Source organism: Mytilus trossulus, chromosome 10 (genome assembly GCF_036588685.1).
Source record: "Mytilus trossulus isolate FHL-02 chromosome 10, PNRI_Mtr1.1.1.hap1, whole genome shotgun sequence".
NCBI lineage: Eukaryota > Metazoa > Mollusca > Bivalvia > Mytilida > Mytilidae > Mytilus > Mytilus trossulus.
In genome coordinates, this window is record NC_086382.1 from 4737457 (window position 1) to 4760227 (window position 22771).

Consider the following 22771-nt stretch of genomic DNA (forward strand, 5'->3'; position numbering starts at 1 on the left):
ATTATAGATAGAATTAAACTGTAAACAGCAATGATGTTCAGCAAAGTAAGATCTTCAATTAAGTCAATTTGACCAAAATTGTCAATTGACCCCTTAAGGAGTTATTGCCCTTTAAGGACTTTTTTCGCAATTTGTTCATCATGTTGACTTACTTTAAAAAATCTTCTCCTTTGAAACTACTGTATCAATTTCAGCCAAACTTAGGCTAAATGAGTTTCAGAGTATTTAGTATAAATTTTATATTTTATTTCCTTGTATGTCGAGAAACATAGCTTCTATGGCTAAAATAGAACATAGGAGAAAATGATTTTTTTTTTTGGCTTTTGAAGAAAATAGGACGATCCAAAAAACATTTAAATAAATTGAAAAGCCAAAATAATCATTGATGAGAGATTTAACCAAAAGAATTAAGGTGAGAGATTCAGGCTCTTGAGAGCCTCTTGTTAGAACTTACATCAGTTTTTAATAATTCTCTGAGGGTTGATTATGGTGTCAACGAACTTGCTTTTATTTAAACGTGTTGTGATCTAAACATTTTTCTGAGACGAGGACATTTCATCCACATCTACATAATACTTCTTAACTTCAATATGTTGAAGATTACAAGAAGGGTCAGATTCCTCAATTGGTATTTGATACTCAGCCCATCCGAGCGATACTCGAGCAATACTCGAGCAATACTCAAGTACTTGTTGACATCCCTTATATATATGTATATATCAGAGTAATAAATACGTAAGTTAAAAAGTGATGCATTGAAACCGTTATTATCTTTCAATAATTTTCTTATCAGAGTAATATATATGTATATATCAGAGGCATATCTTATCTCTAAATGTTGTTAGATTGGAATAGAGGTAGCAAATGAAACCAGCCAAAAAATCAATCTGACGAACTTGGACACAACTGATACAGTCCTATTTGGCATGAATACTGGCCTAATAAAGCTCTTGATTGAAAATCTAAATAGATACCACAAGTAGCCAAAGAAACTCTTTACAGTGTGTCAGATTTTTCTTCTTCTGTCATTCAAATCTACACCTACTACAGGACTAGCCTATTGTATCTTGGACTATTAAACTAATTGGACTGGAAGCTGATTGATGTTGAGATTTTATTGTCCTGATAGAGGATTATTGGTTTTTTTTGTTTCGATTTACAGCTTATTGTGTCACATGGTAAATTAGCATTCCGAACATGACTTTGAACAAAAGATTTCGGCAAACAAGTCAGCATATAAATGTACACTGTTTAAATTGGTGGATTTGAAATTTAAAAAAAACATTATTAGATTAATTTGTTTCAATACAAAAATTATATATCATTAACGAAAAAAACATAAATAAGATGTCAATGTATTAGTGTTGAAAATAAAACAGATTTTTTTGAAATGCCTACACTTGACCGCTAAGAAAACAACATGTCAAAGGTTAACAGATCATATGTATCCTAATAAAAACAATAAGTGTACAATAAAAACAATGTTGACAATTTCAATTCTTTATTATTTCACATAACAAAAGTTACCTGGGACTCATTGAAATATAGTGCCATTGTTTTGAACTTTATGAACTTTGTGTTAACACCAAAATTTCAATATGGCTGTAAACAGGCCTACTTTTGCAGTTCTGATTGTGGAACCTGAGTGTACATATTTTCACGAAGTCATATGCTAATACCACCTGAAGACCATAACTAAGCAAAATTATTCCTGATTTTGATAAAAATATTGCACACACAAAAAGGAGTAGACAATTTTATAGGAACAGTATAATTTATTTGAGACATCCATGTGGGTTCCCGTTAAAATGAGAAAGAAAGTTAAAATTCCGCTTTTCACTTTAAAAATTGACCATAAAAATAAGCAAATATAAACTTAAACCTATAAATATGATTTTTCAACAAACAGAACTCGCGTATCTCTTTTCAATCAACAGTTATAAGACATTTTATGAATCATATACTGTTTTCATCATTGATCCCACACTATTATCATCCTGAAAATTTCAATCTTTATTTGTCATTTTTTACATTTGAAGATAGGTTTTGGTGATTACAAACATCTTTCAAAGATCAATACGTGTATATGTTTTATTATTAAAGTAATCATGTTTATATTAAGGATTATTATTTATAATAACTATCAAATAAAAAAAAATAAGACCAAGGTATGCTGTCATTATGGTGTATCGATATAAATAGTGCAGGTAAAGTCTCGTTTTAACGACCATGATGTGAGTAATATTATAACACTGATTGGTGTAACAGTTTCCAGTCCCGTTAGTTTAATAGTCCCAGATTGTATTTTACTCATCATGAACTTGCATAAAATAAATGCCTCTGGGCTTGAAGTAAACTACAATCAACATGATCAATAAGTAATAATTACTCCAGCTTCGTACATAAGGAGAGTTTTATCATGTTTATGAATCTGAGTGATAATGTCGTCAAGAAGATCTCAAGATAACTTTCAATACTTGTTCACCCTTAGGACATTGGTTTTTTTTTACAGTGTCAACAGTTCCAACAAGTGTCATGCACAGTACAACAAGCAGAAGTATTACAATATCCTGGAGTAAACCAAATAATACTAAAGGGGACTTAACTGGATACCGTCTCAGAGTCCGATCAAGTGATGGTTGTGTGGTGGAAGTTATATTGAAGTGTAGTACTGGCTGTACCCCTATGGTATGTTTTTTACCTGTAACAATGTTTTATATAGATCTAACGAAAACATATGTCCCTCTCTTGAATTAGGAGAATACTGCTTTCGAACTTTTTTCATCTGAGCATCACTGGTTAGTCTTGTGTGGATGAAACACATATCTGGCCTATAAAATTTTAAACCTGGTAAATTTTTGTTAGCTATTATTTGTGTGTTTCTCTGATTTATTTGTATTGTAGTCCTGTCATGAAATGATGTCATTATAACGTTATATTTAACATTGCCATAAAAGCGGGAGGTTTGGCATGCCACAAAACCAGGTTCAATCCACTATTTTTATGCCCCACCTACGATAGTAGAGGGGCATAACGTTTTCTGGTCTGTGCGTCCGTTCGTTCCTCCGTTCCGTCTGTCCGTCCGTCCGTCTGTCTGCCCGTCTGTTCGTTTGTCCGTCTGTTACACTTCAGGTTAAGATTTTTGGTCAAGGTAGTTTTTTATGAAGTTTAAGTCCAATCAATTTGAAACTTAGTATACATGTTCCCTTTGATAAGATCATTCTAATTTTGATGATAAATTAGAGAATTTATTCCAATTTCACGGTCCAGTAAACATCGAAAATGATAGTGTGAGTGGGGCATCCGTGTACTGTGGACACATTCTTGTTTTTCTTAAAATGTGTATGTACCAAGTCAGGAAAATGGCCATTGTTATATTACAGTTCGTTTCTGTGTGTGTTACATTTTAATGTTGTGTTTCTGTTGTGTCGTTGTTCTCCTCTTATATTTGATGTGTTTCCTTCAGTTTTAGTTTTTAACGCAGATTTTTTTTTTTTTCAATCGATTTATGAATTTCAAATGCCTGTATACTACTGTTGCCTTCATTTGTCTCTTTTGTATCTGACAAACATATTTATATTATCTTTTTACATCTACAACTGTAAATCAAAGCTACTTGATATTTGGTACCTAGCTTCATATTGGTAAGCCATGCTATTTGTTCTTTCATTTTCAGATCTGTTATATATAATTCAGGTTGATGCAAATATGTATTATGTTATTGAAATTAATATAGGTGACGAAGTGGTCTCAGAAGTCCTTATAGTGTATCCTAAGCCTGTCAAGACTATTTCACATCAAGCCCATCATATGGCAGATGTACTGGATTAAATCTTAATTTACTTGAATTTAAAGTTTTCGTGCCAAAGGTCATGGTTCTCTCCATACACTCTGGTTTCTTCAACCTATAAAAACTTACAACCACAAAATAGCCAAAAGTGTTCATAAATACATTGATAAGAAATTTTAGTTTAATTTTTGTCAACAACTTCAAACAAGAGCTTCATGATATTTGGAAAGTTTATACTTATAAATTTGTTTTCTTGATACAAAGATGTTTTGATGACAGTTCTACCTCAACATTTTCAGGAACTACCCTTTTAAGACTGCTGATTGTTTTGAAATTTACAGTTATCAATGCATTCACTAATATAAGAATTTATAGATCAATGTTTCTTGTAACCTAAAATTATAACTCATTTTTGCAGAAAATTCTGAAGTATCAAAATTTCAATTCTAAAGTTGACTTAATTGGTAGAAATTTAATTTCAGGGGATAACACGTATTTGTCCATCAGACAAAAGATTGATACAAGAAGACAGAAATAGTACAGAGCTGATGACATCTATGGCCTATGTAATAGACAAGTTATTACCCTATACAGATTATGAAGTGTGGATAAATGCTATAAATGCCGCTGGTGATGGAGACAGGACTGAAACATCAGTTCAAACTGATTCAGAAGGTAAATCAGACAATATGGAGTATATGAATATTGTTTCCAAACTTGCCTTAACTGTTCAGAATCAACCTCTTAGGTTGTATCAGGCAGTGATCAGCGAAGCATTCTATTTTTACTATCTTTTGATTTTTCTCTTATATTTAGAATTTTGATGAGCAATTTAAACTTGTTTTTTTATAATTTTTTTTATTACAGTTCCACAGAAGCCTTTGAGTGTAGTTGCCTTAGTCATGGGTTCAAGTGAAATAACAGTAACATGGAATCAGAGTCTACCAAGACCAGGAGTTACAAAATATTATATTGAAGCTTATGAGGTGGTTCTAAATGCTGATCCAAAATTTGTTAAATTTTCAAATTTAACTGGTTGGTATATTGATACATGTATCTTTACTTAAAATAATTTAAGAATTGAATGTTTCTTTTGTTAAATTTATTGGGGTGTAAAAGCTTTGACCAAAGTACATTTTGAATAAAGAGCAAAAAGGCACAGTCAACTCTTTTACTGCACTATGAAATATTGAAAGAAGCATTCAATAAATGTACTTATAATTACATTTTTTTTTGCAAAGACCATGAAATTACTATTTTTTTAAACTTTTATCTTTTATTTACATGTGCACTTCATTGTGGAAACATGAGTCATCATGAAAGTTACATTTTATTGTTTAATACAGGTTAATTTCAGAATGATGCAAGATTGTTGTTAACCAACAATAATAATAAATTGTATTAAAATGAAATATATATGTAATGTAATTATAAGTAAATCAACTTAATAAGCATTAAAATTTTGATTGTTTTGTATTTATAAAATTGATTTGAGTAGTGACATGATAGAAACTACCTTTAGATAATTACTACATTAACCAATTTTTCTTTTCTCTATGTTCTGTTGTTCGGTGCATTACGTTTGCACGCATTGCCATTACATTTGCGCGCAAAAATCATTACGTTTGCGCGCAGCTTTCCTTTACATTTGCGCGCATTTTTTTGGCAGGTAAACTCAGGTAAAATACAGGTAATGATGCTTATTTATCTATTAATTTGTTCAATTATTTATAAGTATCGGTACCCCTTCCGTTAGTCTTAGTATGTTGTCTCTTTGACACATTCCCCATTTCCATTCTTAATGTTATCATAAGGCACATATTTTGAAAGTATTAGATCAGTAATTTTTTAGGGAAAATACAGATAATAATGCTTATTTATCTATTAATTTGTTCAATTATTTACAAGTATCAGTACCCCTTCCTTTAGATTTAAACCGCATAACCCATTCCTATATTGTAACTTGACCTTAACTTATAACGAAGTTTTTACTTGCTTTTTAAATTCAATATGAACAGTATATAATTTGACTAATAAACAAACTATTTTTTAAATTAATAATTGATTAATATAAAAATACAAAAAAAAGTAGTTATTTATAACTTAAATTAATTTTTATTTATATTTTTACCTGAGATTACCTGTAAAATAAATGCGCGCAAATGTAATCAAAAGCTGCGCGCAAACGTAGTGCGCCCCTGTTGTTTACCTTTAAACCAGTGTAATTGATAGTACAGTGTATGTAACCTGTCTAATCCAACACCTGAGTATTCAAACATCCTGATTTAACCGACATATTTTCTTGATCTCAAAGAAGGCATATCCTTGCAGAAAAGACCTGAGTATTCTGACACCCTGCTGAATCCTATATTTTTTAGCTCACCTGGCCTAAATCTCATCACTTGGCGTCCGTCGTCGTCGACGTCATCGTCGTCGTCGTTGTCGTCGTCGTCTGTCGTCGTTAACAATTTTTCAAACATCTTCTTCTCTGAAACTACTGAATGGATTTGAATGAAACTTAGCATGATTGTTCCTTAGATTATCCTGCACAAAGTGTGTGCTTCGATTTTTGATCCGTCAAAAAACATGGCCGCCTTACTTAATATAGAACATAGGGGTCAAATGCAGTTTTTGGCTTATATCTCAAAAAATGAAAGCATTTAGAGCGAATCTGACATGGAGTTAAAATGTTCATTAGGTCAAGATCTATCAGCCCTGAAATTTTCAGATGAATCAAACATTTCGGGCTTTGATTATTCATAAAAAAGGTTGATTTTCTAATTATCTAGAAATAGCTTTCAGCAGTTCTCATGAAACTTTGTTGAATTGTTTATATCTATTGATGTAAGCTTCAGTTAGATTTTCCAAAATTTCAAATATGACATTGAGAAGTAATTGAACTTTATTTTTTGAAAATGTGATTGACCTATCATGCACTTATTAGGCAGCTGTTTATTAGCTCACCTGGCCCAAAGGGCCAAGTGAGCTTTTCTCATCACTTAGCGTCCGTCGTGGTCTGTCGTCCGTCGTCTGTCGTCGTTAACTTTTACAAAAATCTTCTGCTCTGCAAACTACTTGGCCAAATAAAATCAAACTTGGCCTCAATCATCATTAGGGTATCTAGTTTAAAAATTGTGTCCGGTGACCCGGCCAACCAACCAAGATGGCCGCCATGGCTAAAAATAGAACATAGGGGTAAAATGCAGTTTTGGCTTATAACTCAAAAACCAAAGCATTTAGAGCAAATCTGATTGAGGTTTGATACTGATGATCTGGTCATCTATCTGCTCTAAAGTTTTCAGATGAATTGGACAACTGGTTGTTAGAGTGCTGCCCCTGAAAGGAAATTTTGCCGTTTTTTGATATTATCTTGAATATTATTATAGATAGAGATAAACTGTAAACAGCAAAAATGATCAGCAAAGTAAGATCTACAAATAAGTTAATATGACCAAAATTGTCAATTGACCCCTTAAGGGGTTATTGTCCTTTAATGACAATTTTTCACAATTTGTTCATCATATTTGCTAACTTTAAAAAATCTTCTCCTCTGAAACTATTGAATGGATTTGGATGAAACTTAGCATGATTGTTCCTTAGATTATCCTGCACAAAGTGTGTGCTTTGATTTTTGATCCGTCAAAAAACATGGCCGCCGTTACTTAAAATAGAACATAGGGGTCAAATGCAGTTTTTGGCTTATATCTCAAAAACGAAAGCATTTAGAGCGAATCTGACATGGAGTAAAAATGTTCATTAGGTCAATATCTATCAGCCCTGAAATTATCAGATGAATCAAACAACCCATTGTTGGGTTGCTGCCACTTAATTGGTAATTTAAAGGAAATTTTGCAGTTTTTGGTCATTATCTTGAATATTATTATAGATACAATTAAACTGTTAATAGCAAAAATGTTAAGCAAAGTAAGATCTGCAAATAAGTCAATTTGACCAAAATTGTCAATTAACCTCTAAAGGAGTTATTGCCCTTTAAAGACTTTTTTCACAATTTGTTCATCATGTTGACTTACTTAAAAAAATCTTCTCCTTTGAAACTGCTGTATCAATTTCAGCCAAACTTAGGCTAAATGAGTTTCAGAGTTTCAGAGTATCTAGTATACATTTTATATTTCATTTCCTTGTATGTCAAGAAACATAGCTCCTATGGCTAAAATAGAACATAGGAGAAAATGATTTTTTTTTTGCTTTTGAAGAAAATAGGACGATTCAAAGAACATTTAAATAAATTGAAAAGCCAAAATAATCATTGATGAGACATTAAACCAAAAAAATTCAGGTGAGCGATTCAGGCTCTTGAGAGCCTCTTGTTTCTGATCCCCAAGGTTACACTGTATCTGTTTTAATTCTTTTTTAGGTTTTAGCCCACAGACCACAACATTTTCAGGATTAGAAGCATATTGGAACTATACATTTTCTGTAGTAGCTGCTACAGACAAAGGCAATAGTGAGCAGTCTGAAAAGTCTGGTACTGCGACAACACTCCAAGATGGTATGAACATATTTGACTTAACTTGTAGATTTAAAAAAACCTATAATTGCGTTAGATAAAAACCGCAATTTTTATATGTGTGCATGTAAAAAAAATCGTTATAGAAGGGTCTAAATACAGCACAAACAACATTTTCCACAGGACTAAAAAAGTGAAAAAGTATATTTTAACTAAATACATTTGACTAACAGGTCTTAAACCCTGCTGACTGTCATTGGAGATTGCCAAATAAATTGAACACAAGATGTAACAAAATGGATCTTAATATTCATTTAATATTAAACAGAAAACAATAAATTTGCAGAAAAGATGTTATACCACAAATGAGGTGCAAAAATTCGACACCATATCTGGATTTCGACAATAAATCTCTCTTTAGTGATGTTAGTTGATTGAAACGGTATTTGAAAGGCCATATAATTTACCTCAATTTAGGATAGACTCTTGAATATAAAGAGTCAATATATATATATATATATACAACCATATCAATTTTAAATATTTATTAGAGAAATTGGAGAAACAGTCTTACAATAGATAGTAGGAAGTGCATTTTTGCTAAATTATTTACATATGTAGTGACTTGCTATGGAAAGCAGGAGTATAAATCTTTGAAAACTGTATTTGGTGAAGTTCCACTCAAGCTGAAATGCAAGTTTAATGAATTCCAATATTTGAAATATTTAAAAACTGCATTAGATTTGATGATTTAATTTTTATACTGGGGGTTGCTATTTCATTCACATATAATATTTCCTTTATTTTTGTAAAGATTTTGGTAGTAATGGCAGACTATTTAATCATGAATCACTATTGAGAGTATTTAGGATTTTGAGCACAGACATATGGATGGGAGGGATTTCAAAAACATCCTCCATTCATATATTGAAGTTTTGTTAAAATCACAGTTAGTAAAATTATTGAATTCCCTAGTATTGAAAGCTGTATTATTAAATGTAGATTTGGATGGAGAGTTGTCTCATTGGCACTCACACCACATCTTCCTATATCTAGTTATGTCTTTACACTTGAATTTCTGAGCTTATTCAAATGAAGTTTAGATTTTTCTAGTACTTTTGTTTTTCACATCTTAATGAATGGAAGAAAGAATAAAACAAACAAATTTGAATTCTAGCTCCTGGTGCAGTGCTTAAGCTTAAAGTTGGAAAACCAACCAACAGTTTCACACAAATGAATGTCTCATGGAGTATACCATTACTAAGGGATAGAAATGGTGTGATAAACAAGTATACTATTGAACACAATGTTACAGGAGTAAGTATCTATAGTTTTTTTTATATGTATGAAAATTAATGAGACATCTCCACAAAAATACTCATAGAATTGTCGTCTTGGAAATTGAGTGGCATCACTTTTAACCCTTTCAACGCTACATGTTCATTCATTATAGAACAGTATATGCCTTTTCAGACTGCTGTATCTTTTTATGCCCCACCTACGGTAGTAGTGGGGCATTATGTTTTCTGGTCTGTGTGTCCATTCGTTTGTCTGTCTGTCCGTCTGTCGTACCGTCCGTCCGTTTGTCCGTCTGTCCTGCTTCAGGTTAAAGTTTTTGGTCAAGATAGTTTTTGATGAAGTTGAAGTCCAATCAACTTGAAACTTAGTGCACATGTTCCTTATGATATGATCTTTCTAATTTTAAAGCCAAATTTAACGTTTGACCCCAATTTCACGGTCCACTGAACATAGAAAATGAAAGTGCATGTTTCAGGTTAAAGTTTTTGGTCAAGGTAGTTTTTTATGAAGTTGAAGTCCAATCAACTTGAAACTTAGTACACATGTTCCATATGATATTATCTTTCTAATTTTAATGCCTAATTTTTTTTTTATCCAATTTCACGGTCCATTGAACATGGAAAATGATTAGTGGGGCATTCGTGTACTTTGGTCACATTCTTGTTTATTATATGAGATACAGAGAAAGTTATGCAAGAAAAATGCTCAGGAGAGCATGAACTGTAATGTTGGGCAATTATTTTAATGAAACTTTTATCAGGTTACCTGCATTTTCAGGTAATTTACAGGCAAAAGGTGAAATTTATTACATTTATATTGAATTTTGAATAAAAACTACTTTTAGTCTTCATTTATTTTGTTGTTTTATCTGCCATATAGTAAAGTTGCTAGATTCTTTTGCGTATTGCACCATACACAATGTTTATGTAATCATGGCACAAATAAATGACTCTGTCCTAAAAAAAATATGAGTTAATCGATCATTACCAGACATAGCAAAAGGGGGGGAAACAGAGGTTGCTCTGTTTCCCCCTTTTGCTATGTCTGGTAATGATTGATTAACTCATATTTCCCACACTAATTCAATTTTATGAACACATTGAGATAACAAGAAACCTTTTAACTAATTCTTGTGGTTAGTTTCGCCATAAAAATGCTGAAATATTTCCATTCTTACAGCTTTGTTTCCAATTTTCGCCATTTACATTTGTCAAAATATTTGTTTTTATTTTCCTTCTACTGCATGATTTTACAATAAAAATTGCAGGGATTTCAAGCGCAAATGAGACCTTGTGTATCCATGATTCAAAAGAGGAAAAATAAGAGAGAACCCAAATGAAAACCGAATCGTTTAAGAGTCCTTATGAAAAGTCCTTTGTCATCGCGGCATATGCCATGAATAGCAGTGGGGAACGGCGTACGTCATCGCGGCATATGCCGTGTATAGCGTTGAAAGGGTTTATGTTCATTGACATATCTACTTTAGTGAAGTTTTAACATGGGTAGGCATTCTATTTGTGGTATTTTAGCCCTCACTATTGCTCTGGAGAAAATAATCACCAATATATTTCCTGTCCATGTTAAAACTAAAATAAAGTATAGCTTGCAACAATTTTTTCTTAATTAACAAAATTCAAAAGTGAATATTTGTAGGAAACTCAGTGTTACGTGTATATGTTATATACTGTGAATTCATTATTATTTGTTGGATACCAATTTTCATGGGTTTAATGGGAAAATGTCAGTATTGAACAACGAATTCAAATATTCAATGAGTAACATTTTCCCAATTAGCTTTATATACTGAGAATGGCAAAACCACAAAATCATATATCCAAGTAAAATTGAGAATGGAAATGGGGAATGTGTCAAAGAGACAACAACCCAACCAAATAATAAAACAACAGCAGAAGGTCACGAACAGGTCTTCAATGTAGCGAGAAATTTCCACAACCCGGAGGCGTCCTTCAGCTGGCCCCTTAACAAATATATACTAGTTATATATATTCAAGTTTTCAGCAATCCACGAAAGTTGATACCCACAAAAATAAATGAATCCATAGTATTTACTAAAATTCAACTGAAAAAATGTTTGTACATGTACTGGCCTGACATTTTTTTACCTGCATTATCAGTTTCAGAAATCAACAAGTATGCTAGCTAGCTAGCTAGATCATATCCCTGATTCACTTTATGTACTTTTTTTTCTTTTAGATAATCACGTCAACTACTGTAAATGCAACCATGGACAATTTAGAAAAGATATTTGAAATTACACCAGAGAGAAGTTATAACATTAAGGTATCAGATTATACAACTGGTATAGTATCAATATTAATTATAGCATTGATCTTTAGTGGAGAAGGAATTTAGTTTGATAAAAAAAAGGTTAAAATGGAAGATTAATCACAGTCAGATTTGATTATTTCATTGTGTTAGAAAAACAAAAAATGACATAAACGAATGTAATTTTTAGTTATCACAAATTAAACATCTGTTTTTCATATGTTATTAAGGATAGTTTTTGAATTTTATCATTGAATATTTTGCGTAGCTTAACACAACTTCAAAAATAAGAATGAATAATGATTTGATATGATATTGATTGCATACATGTATGATTAAACAAAAAAATAGTTATTCCCTGATCCAGTAGTTACATTAACCTATTATGTGAAAGTACCATGTGAATTTACAATGAACAGGATATAAAATATGAGACATGGAAACACAGAAAGCTAGAAGAAATGAAAAAGAAACAATAGTTGGAAAACAATCTATGTAATGATTAATGATTCATTGATTGATTGTCGGAGTTTCAACACCATTTTTACGGGCCAATTTTTGGCTATTTGGTGGTGGCTGGTTTTTATTGATGGAGGAAATCGTAGGAGAAAACTACCAATATTTGATAGGAACAATGACAACCCTAGTCAAATAAGATTGCAGTCAAGTGCACTCACAATAGGAGGGTTCGAACTCACAACCTCAGTGTTGAAGTGATTACATTTACATTCAGACACTTGAATTTAGTAGAAACAGAGTATTTTTGACATATTATGCTAGTATTGGTGATTATAACAATTTATGTATTTAGGTGTATGCAGTAAACACCGAAGGGACAAAGGGAGAGGAGGTTGTAATGTCATATGATGCTTTACCAGGACGTAAGTATACTAGACAATCATTGATATTATACGAATTTTATAAATCATGAAATTTATGATGTATGGTAGTATTTTTTTTTTATTCATATTACTTCCCTTTAGTAAATCTATGTTCAAGTAAGAATTATATGCATACTCTAAGAAGCCTTTGTTAGAGGCAGGACTATTTGAGTGAAATATTTCGTTACTTTCAAAAACAAAAATTTCAGCAAAAAAATAAACATTTGTTTTTGTCATTACAAATTTTATTTATTACAATATTATACAATAACTGTCTTTTGATGAGGTAAATATGCGGTTTTATTGACTTTTGAACAAATGATATTCACTGAGGCTGACGGCCGAAGTGAATATCAGTTTTTCAAAAGTCAATTAAACCCCATATTTACCGAAACAAAAGACAGTAATTGTTTTATTCCATATTCCAAGAGAAGAAAATGTATTTAATGTCAAACATATACCAAAACAAAAATGTACATGAAACATTTTACCATAATGTTGCATGTAAAAGCGTGTGACGTTTAGCGCAGTGAATAACACTTTCTAAGGTGAATATGCTTTTTTATTCAAAATCCAATTCATATAGAGAAACCTAATAAAATAATACCAATATGGAATAATAGTTATTATTTTATGATATGGTACAAAAACCAACCAAATAAATCGATTCAGTTTGTTCCCAGATGACTTTAAAATGTTTATATCATTGAAAAAGCTCCAAATTATCTGCCTTTGGTGCAAAAATTCCATTTTTTGGCATCAAAATTGAAATATCTGTTTTAACTCATCAGTGACCTATATTTTTTGAATTATTGTTTTCAAATAAGCTGTACATAAACTAAATGATTGGAAAATTTAAGCGATTTCTGCAATTAAGTTCTTTTTTTTATTTCAATATTACCTCTACTTCTATTAGTTCAACAGTAAAAGAGGATATTAACAAAAATATATGCTTTTTTCAGAGGCAGATTGTGAGCTTAAATGAATGGTGACCCCATTTTTTTATTTCATTTTTGTATTAAGTATATGATAAAGTTCATTTATAAAAAAAAACATAGTGAAATCCTATATTACAAAAAAAAATTATACCTGTGACCAAACCCCCCCCCGCCCCCCCCCCCCCCCCCCCCCCCCCCCCCTTAGTTATTTGGAGAGTGAAGTAATTAATAGAAAAGAATATCTTACAGTCAAAGGTAACCCTCAGTCAAACAGTGCATATGGTACCTGCATCTACATCATTTGATACCATTACTTTAAACAAGTTGAATGTCCTTATAGAGAAATCCTTGAACATTTATGATTTATTTTCTTCCCCTGTTCGTATAAGTATATTTAGAGATTTGGATATTTATTTCATTGATTTCATTCATTTATTTCATGTTCTGTTTCATCATATTCATCGTGATGTTTGACTGAGACTAACGACAGTTCAAATACACATCACTGCACAATTTAATATGCATGTCACTGCATGCACAAATGTGTCGGCTCGTATCAATCAATGCCTTCACACTTATGGAAAAATAGATGCTTAGGCCTTATGAATATGTGTTTTTATGCCCCACCTATGAAAGTAGAAGGCATTATGTTTTCTGGTCTGTGGGTCCGTTCATTAGTCCGTCCATTCAGGTTAAAGTTATTGGTCAAGGTAGTTTTTGGTGGAAGAAGACTTCCAAGTCTTCTGAAGACCTATGGTGCTGACTTTAAATCATTGAACTTCTGTATGCTGCATCCGTTTCTGTTATTACAATTTCATAACAATTTCCAATTCTTGACACCAAATTTTACACATGATTATGCATCTGAATCATTTAGTTTGTAAGTTAGGATTGAAAAACAAACACTATCGTAAATATGTAGCCTTTTATGTATGTAAATTATTAGATTTCATCTCATCTACATGAATGTTGTTTGTTTACTTGTAACTGGATGTTTTTAATGTAGAAATTTGTAGTACGCATGCGTGAATTTGGTATTGGGTCCACTCAGTCTGTTTACATGTTCGCCCTTGGTCTGTTCGTCCTGAGTTATTTCGACCATGTAGTACGTTCGCCCTGTGTTTATTCTCTTCACTCATATCAAGGACGTTTTATAATACGTCCTTGTATTTATTTAAAAAAAATTAATATTAAGGTATTGTTAAAAAACTTCTAAAACACAAATTTAGGGAAAATCAACTGTTCCTTATTTTGTTCCAAGGTAAAACAATCGTGTTCAGCCAATCAAATTCTGTGTTTCTTATGATCAAATTAATAAGCCAATCAAAAACGTTTTCTCTGAAGATTATTCTAACATGCTAGATTTTGAAATTTGTTGTTTTCATCTTGTGGAAGTACACCACTAATTCATGGTCCCATTACTTTCTATGTTAAATTTCCTCTATTTCAAGCAGGCACACCTCTTTCATTTTAAGTTTAAATAAAGTGGCAATTATTGCATGTAAAAGCAACACGTAATGGTGTCTTGTACTGAAAAAATCAGCATACCTTTAATGGCATATAAGAAAGAACTGGTTCAACAGGTACTTCAGATCTGACAAACAGACAAAATATACCCTCTTTTTAAAATTTGGTGCAGTTTTTTTAATATTTAAAATTAAAAGTCCAAAAGTGTTCTACAATGATCACCAGTCCTTCAGCTTTCATTTGATGCCAAAAATACCTAAATATCCTACATATTTTGAATGTTACACTCATGTGTAGGAACTATTTTGTGTTAAATATGTACTACTTTCTGATATGTGCTTTCTGGCCGGGCCCAAATTAGTGGTGTTACACCTTGTTGTAAAGAATCGTGAACATTGCACTGTCGCAGGTGAATTTTCATCTGCAAAAAGGGTTCTTACACAGCTTACGGATAAAAGCAAGGCTGACTACTTGAACAAAAAGTTAATATTTTTTGTAATGTTAAATTCTCTCTTATTATAAGTAATAGGATAACTATATTTGGTATGTGCGTACCTTGCAAGGTTCTCATGCCCGTCAGATAGTTTTCACTTGACCTCGACCTCATTTCATGGATCACTGAACAAGGTTAAGTTTTGGTGGTTAAGTCCATATCTCAGATACTATGAGCAATAGGTCTAGTATATTCGGTGTATGGAAGGACTGTAAGGTGTACATGTCCAATTGGCAGGTGTCATCTGACCTTGACCTTATTTTCCTGGTTCAGTGGTTATAGTTAATTTTTTGTGTTTTGGTCTGTTTTTCTTAAATACTATATGCAATAAGTCTACTATATTTGGTGTATGGAATGATTGTAAGGTGTACATGTCTAGCTGACAAGTGTCACTGACCTTAACCTCATTTTCATGGTTCAGTGGTTATAGTTAATTTTTTGTGTTTTGGTCTGTTTTTCTTATACTATATGCAATAAGTCTACTATATTTGGTGTATGGAATGATTGTAAGGTGTACATGTCTAGCTGACAATTGTCACTGACCTTGACCTCATTTTCATGGTTCAGTGGTCAAAGTTAAAAGTTTTTGAGTTTTGGTCTATTTTTCTAATACTTTATGCATTCGGTCAAATATATTTGGTGTATGGAAATATTTTATGATCTATATGTCTGTTACGCAGGTTTTATTTGACCTTGACCTCATTTTCACGGTCCATTGCTCAGTGTTAAGTGTTTGTGTTTTGGTCGTTTTTCTTAAGTAATAAGCAATAAGTCAACTATATTTGCTGTATTGAAGAATTGTTAGCTGTACATGTCTGCCTGGCATGGGTCATCTGACCTTGACCTCGTTTTCATGGTTCATTGATAAATGTTCTGTTTTCTTGGTTAATGTTGAGTTTATGTGACAGTTGTAATAAAGCTTTATCTTAATGTCTATCAACATAATATCAATGATTAATAAAGAAGGTGAGACATTTCAGTGTGTGCACTCTTGTTTCACTAATATATTGACATTATATGTTATTTTCGTATTCAATTAAAGCACAATGTACTATTCGTTTTTTCACAAAGACCAACAAACAGATTGGGAACTTCCCCCCCCCCACACCCCCACACCCCATTATGAGTGGTGTCCCTTAAATGAAGGACTGTCCCTAAAACAAGGGGTCATTTTACCGTTGAAAAAAAAGAAAGAAAATTTTTAAGATTTTTAACTCAAAAGTGGGAAAATTCATTATATTTGGAACAATTTTTCCAAATGAGGGGTCAAATTAATAAAGAAGATATAAGTTTAGAAACATCACAAAATTCTTTTGACATGTTTTTACCATTTTTAAATACTAGATAGATGCATAGTTCTTGGGGAAAGTTTCATCAAATAATATGAATATAAAGGTGCTAATTTTTTACAGTGGGTTGTTATGTTCTTCCAATGAGTGTTACCCCTCATTTGGAGTGTTGTTCCCAACCTGTAAAAGGTCCATTTTTGTGCATAATTCAAATTGGAAATTTCAACAAGCATCATATATATTCTTACACAAGAAAATAAACCCTGGTCTGCTAGCTACATGTTCATCTTTTCTACTGATTTAATAACTAGAATCATGCAAACAGACTTAAGAAAAAGGCATGTAAGCTCATCATACAAATATGACACTTTTTCTAGACAATCCAGATTGTGTAACCTTTAAAATTGTTGTTGTGCCTAAAAAAAAACATGGGAACTTTCAAAAGTTGGCAGGTATGTAACAAGTCTTACTATATTATATTTTCTGGTCTGTCAGTCTGTCCTGCTTCAGGTTAAAGTTAATGGTCGAGGTACTGTTTGATGAAGTTGAAATCCAATCATCTTGAAACATAGTACACATGTGTTCCTTGTGATACAAATGTATAATATGATCTATCTAATTTTACTGCAAAATTAAAGATTTTACCTAATTTTCACAGTCCTTTGAACATAGAAAACGCTTGTACGGATGGGAAATCCATGTACTTATGACACATTCTTGTTTGAAGGAAAAAAATATGTCATAACGATAATGGAACAAAGCAGGCTGGGTTAGTGGGGCTGCGTTTATAATAATTCAAGTAACCTTTTATTCACCTTTTTCCACCTCAGAGCTATCAGCTCTTTGATTGATGAATTTGAAGTCAAGTCAACTTGAAGCTTAGTACATGTACATATGTTCCCTATGATATGATCTTTCTAATTTTAATGCCAAATTAGAGTTTTGACCCCAATTTCATGTTCATTGAACATAGAAAATAGTGCGAGTGGGGCATCCATGTACTTGGGACACATTCTTGTTGTATATCATTCACTTTTAAAACCTCCTTTCTTAGAAGACACTTTAAAGCTGACACATTATTTGCAGATTTTTTAATTCATTATCTGAAAAAGTATAATTTAATAATTTCTGAGAAAATTTCAGTCAGTTCAAACTGTTTGGTCTCATCTGCATTATTAGATCTTGCATAATGTTGTAGTGCTTTGGTGAATGTATGAGTTTGTCAGCATTATGCATTTATTTGGCTTTAAATATTATAGTTAAGTTGTCAAATATCGAATGAATATTTCCCTGGAAAACAATACATATAGAAATAAGGAGATGTAGCATGATCGTCAATGAGAAGACTATCCACCAAAGTTTAAATGAAATGGAAGTTAGCAATTATAGGAAACCATAAAACCTTCAACAATGAGAAAACCCAATACTGTTTAATCAGCTTTAAAAGGCCCAGACATGAAAATGTTTTAGATATGACAAGGGTAAACTTTTTTTTTCATTTTGAAAATGCTAAAAATTTGGTGGCTGTTAAAGAAAATAATCAGAGTATGGAAAAAGGGATCATTTTGCCAATATGCAAAAAAAAAGTGTGGTAAATAATGAGCTGAAAGCTAAATATTATGCGCAATAAAATTTCAAGCATGTTGCTAAACAATTAACCCTTTGTTTAATCTTTTTTTAGAGATCATAAAAAATATAGCTACCAATGTGAAAGTTTTTTTTTTATAATTTTATGTTTAATAAAATGGAAACATATATATACCTTATACACTTTCATTTAAAGAACCAGCTACATAGAAACATTACAACACCTTTAATGATAGTTTCACAGATTTTTAATAATCTATGGAAATGTCATTTTTTTGTGCAAATTGTGAAATTAGGAGCAAAAGGTTTATGAGTAAAGTTTCTTATAGGATTAACATGTTACAATGTATGTCTTTTAATAAATTATTTTATGTATACCCTGTACTCTTTCAGCCCCAAATGTTCCAGCCATTCCAGCTTTAGTAGAAGAAATAGCTTCTCCACCATCTACACAGACCACTATAAAAGTTAAATTTAGTTTAGACTGGTTCCTCAATACAGACAATGGAGAACGTACTGATGGGGGTATAATAGTCTGTCCAGCATCCAGTTGTGATAACTATGGTAATATTATAGACATGCTATATTTAAGCTGAGAGGGCCAAATAGTCACAACATAGTGTCTTGCTTGAATCGTTTTATATTGCATTTTTAATATGCCCCACCTACAATAGTACAGGGGCAATATTGTTTCTGGTCTGTGCATCTCTTTGTTTGTCTGTCTGTCCCACCTAAGGTTAAAGTTTTTGGTCAAGGTAGTTTTTGATGAAGTTGAAGTCCGATCAACTTGAAACTTAGTACACATGTTCCCTGTGATATGATCTTTCTAATTTTATGCTAAATTAGAGTTTTTATGTTCCACTGAACATAGAAAATGATAGTGTGTGTGTGGCATCCATGTACTACGGACCAATTCTTGCTTTTACTTCATTTCTAACAATGAGTATTCAACTTAATTTTTCAGGATTAGATGCATTCCTTAATCAAAATCAATGAATAGATTGCAGTTTAAATAACTCAAAAAATAAGGAGATGTGGTGTGTTGCCAATAAGACAACTATCCATCAAAGTTCAAATGAAGTGGATGAAAGCAAATATAGGCAACCATACCATATGGTCAGCTTTAAAAAGCTCAGACATATATAAATATGAAATCATTCAATTGAGAAAACTAATGACCAAATTTGTATCAAAACAATTTACCAAAATCAAATATGGCAGATATGAACAAACGTTAATCAGTTATACATGCAGTGTATTTCAGATTTTTTTTTATAACAGGAGTATCCAGTGATATGAAATCACCTGCACATTTTACAACAACTTTGTCAACATGGAAGGAATCCAAAGCAATAGGTTTTACTATACCTTATAGAGTAACAAGCAGAACTTGGATAGAAGATAATCGTAAGTGTATTTTCAGATTTTAGTGAAATAAATACAGAAAAGTTCTTTCAACAAACAAAACTCAAGTAAAAGTTGATTTGACTATAAGTTATTTGCCATGTTCAGCTTCAAATTTTTAGGGATTTAAGTGTCTGACCCTCATATAAGTCGGTCAAAAAAAATCATTAAAAACATTTTAAAAATCTTTTTAGAAACTGAAAGATTTCACTCACTATTTTTCTTTGAATTTTTTCCTAACTTTTGTAAATCATTTTTCATAGGAAACACGACAAGTAGACGTAAGAGAAGTAACCAGGAAGTTGAATTAACAATAGGAGAAGAAAGTGGTTGTGATAAGCTGGCAGATGACGTGTACTGTAATGGACCACTACCTGCTGACATTAGAATCCTGTAAGAACATTTAATTATTAGAACATTAAGGATTCAACTGTTATTGTACTTTCTGCAAAAAGAAATTTTAGTACATGTAGGAAGACATGTAAAACAGTTAAAGTTAAAATAGACATTTAAAAAATTCATCAAGAAAATGCAGAACTAACCTTTTTCACTTCCATTCTGTTACAAAACAAATATGATCATAAGTTCTTTATAGGAATTTGCAGGTTCAGAGAGAAAATTTATTTGCATTACGTCAGGAGTCACGTGGCAATTTTCAAAAATCAATCAACCAATCAACTAGAAGGTCAACCCAAATCTATTTAAATCAGTAAAATTAGAAAAGATTTTACGAATTTAAGTTCGTTTTGTTTTGTAGCTATAATGGGTTTTGACACCATATCTGTTATTCAATCAGTACTTTGAATAACTTGTCTCATCAGTAAATTCCTACTAATTAGATATATTTTTTGTAGAGTGATAGCATTTGTGTGTACCAGTGGAGGCTGTACAGAATCCAAACAGTTTGGACCTTATAAAACACAACCTGGTTAGTAAAAATTGGGAAACTTGTTGAAATAGTAATTTGGGAAAGTATATGTTAAAGGGAGTACTAGTTAAATTGCTAGATACATGTCTGTGAAAATCTTTTGCAGGCTGTATATAGTATAGTGGTTAGGCCTGAACATATATGATAGATGAAGTGTGCTATTAGGAAAAATGCAAAGCATTGATGAAGAATCATTAATTATTTTTTGTAGATATTTTGAAACATAGTTTTACTTTACTCAATTAAAAATCTCAAAAATCAAATTATTGAACAGGATGTCAAGAATAAAGATGGCTTTCTTAAATCTGATCAACATGCAGTCATAAATAAAATCATTGTTATTCTGAAGTTTAATTTATTTGTAATTTGATTTTATATTAGAACAACTGTTATATACATACTACTTTTGTGTTTCAATTTAAGTAGTTTCCTTGGCCATTTTCTCAATTTACAAATGAAGGATTTCTTTAGCATTCAAAATTAAATGTTGAGGATAATGATTAGAATTTTCTCTTCAACAGTTTAAAAAAAAAATGTTTTTAAACATTGCATCATCTGTTTTCAAAGTTCGTGTGAACTTAATTTAAAAATGTAATTGTATTTAAAATTTTGCTTATACCAATCATTGAATTCTGGTCTAAAATTTTATCCATTTGATCTTTCATTAAAAACAATTTATGTTACATTTGGTAAATCTGCTTTTCGGTATTTCTAAGCGAGAGCTGAAGTTTTTTTTTATAGATTGTTGTTCGAATATCAACAACATTACTAATGAAATCCTTTGTGATTCCCTTCAGCTTTGTTAGACGTTGATTTTAATTAAATCACAGGGCTTTTGCTTCTAGTTATATACCTTTTAGGCATTGTTTATATCCTTAAATTAGAATAGCCTAGATTGCAACACATAGGTTTTTTGTTTATTATGTTGTTGTACATATCAATCTTCCAAAATATTACTTTCCAACCTGCCTCTGACTGTTATCTAAACGAAAAAGTTAGTATTTTTATTCTGTCAATAGACCCATCATTTAAAACTGCTGTTTAAGACAATATTACATACATGTGGGCATTTAAGTTGCCATTTTTTAACAATTAACACAAAGGTAGTTGGAAAATTGTTTTTTTTCGGGAATGCTTCATACATATAATGCTATCAAAATGATATTTCTACAACGACCATCTGGTTGAAATTTGTAGAATTAATATTAATAAGAACATCATAATAATTTCTGAGTTTACAGTATTATATAGATAGTTACCTGAAACATAGTATGCAGAATAAATTAAATCTGTCAGACATTATGTTCTAGCAATCATTTCTACCATTTATCATTATCATCAGATGTCTGACAGATAGACTAATAATACTATTATTTTCATTACAGAACCAGAAGGTCTACCTATAGCCATTATAGCTGGGGCTGTGTCTGCTGTGGTGGTCTTCCTCATTGTTATTATAATTATTGTTGTGATCAAGAAACAAAAAAGATCAAGAAGGTAAGTTGGGTTTGCCTAAGAATATTTTTTATATGAGTTATTGCCCTTTAATGTCAAATTTTACTTATATTTTCAGTTTTATATACGCCCTTTTACGGGATATATTATGGTATACCGTTGTGTGTCATCAACATGTTGGACATTTACTCAATTTGTTAACATTAATTATAATGAACTCCCTTTCGGTTTTTATGAATTTTTGATTTTACGTTTTGATGATACATCAATGAAAGTGGCCGCATCCGTGTTCAACCTCAATCTTTATATATGTTATGTATTATCATCAAATACAACTTCTATTTCAATAGATTGGATGAACACGAATGCGGCCACTTTCGTTTCACACAAAAACCATCTTAAAATTTAACTAAAATGCTGGAATTGTGAAGATTTCAGTAATTTAACATGACTTAATGGTGCTAGTACCCAATATATGTGCATTGT

The 22771-nt window shown here is 31.5% G+C and overlaps 1 protein-coding gene across 1 annotated transcript in view; it reads left to right on the plus strand.

The window, feature by feature from the left end:
• Positions 1 to 22771, plus strand: part of LOC134686637 (tyrosine-protein phosphatase 10D-like) — a 58125-nt gene that overhangs the window by 20531 nt on the left and 14823 nt on the right. The window contains exons 11-22 of the mRNA XM_063546312.1: positions 2513 to 2688; positions 4273 to 4465; positions 4658 to 4825; positions 8166 to 8300; positions 9436 to 9575; positions 11772 to 11858; positions 12655 to 12724; positions 18892 to 19062; positions 19780 to 19905; positions 20166 to 20295; positions 20757 to 20830; positions 22216 to 22327. Coding sequence (XP_063402382.1) covers positions 2513 to 2688; positions 4273 to 4465; positions 4658 to 4825; positions 8166 to 8300; positions 9436 to 9575; positions 11772 to 11858; positions 12655 to 12724; positions 18892 to 19062; positions 19780 to 19905; positions 20166 to 20295; positions 20757 to 20830; positions 22216 to 22327 — 1582 coding nt within the window. The remainder of the gene's footprint in view (positions 1 to 2512; positions 2689 to 4272; positions 4466 to 4657; positions 4826 to 8165; positions 8301 to 9435; positions 9576 to 11771; positions 11859 to 12654; positions 12725 to 18891; positions 19063 to 19779; positions 19906 to 20165; positions 20296 to 20756; positions 20831 to 22215; positions 22328 to 22771) is intronic.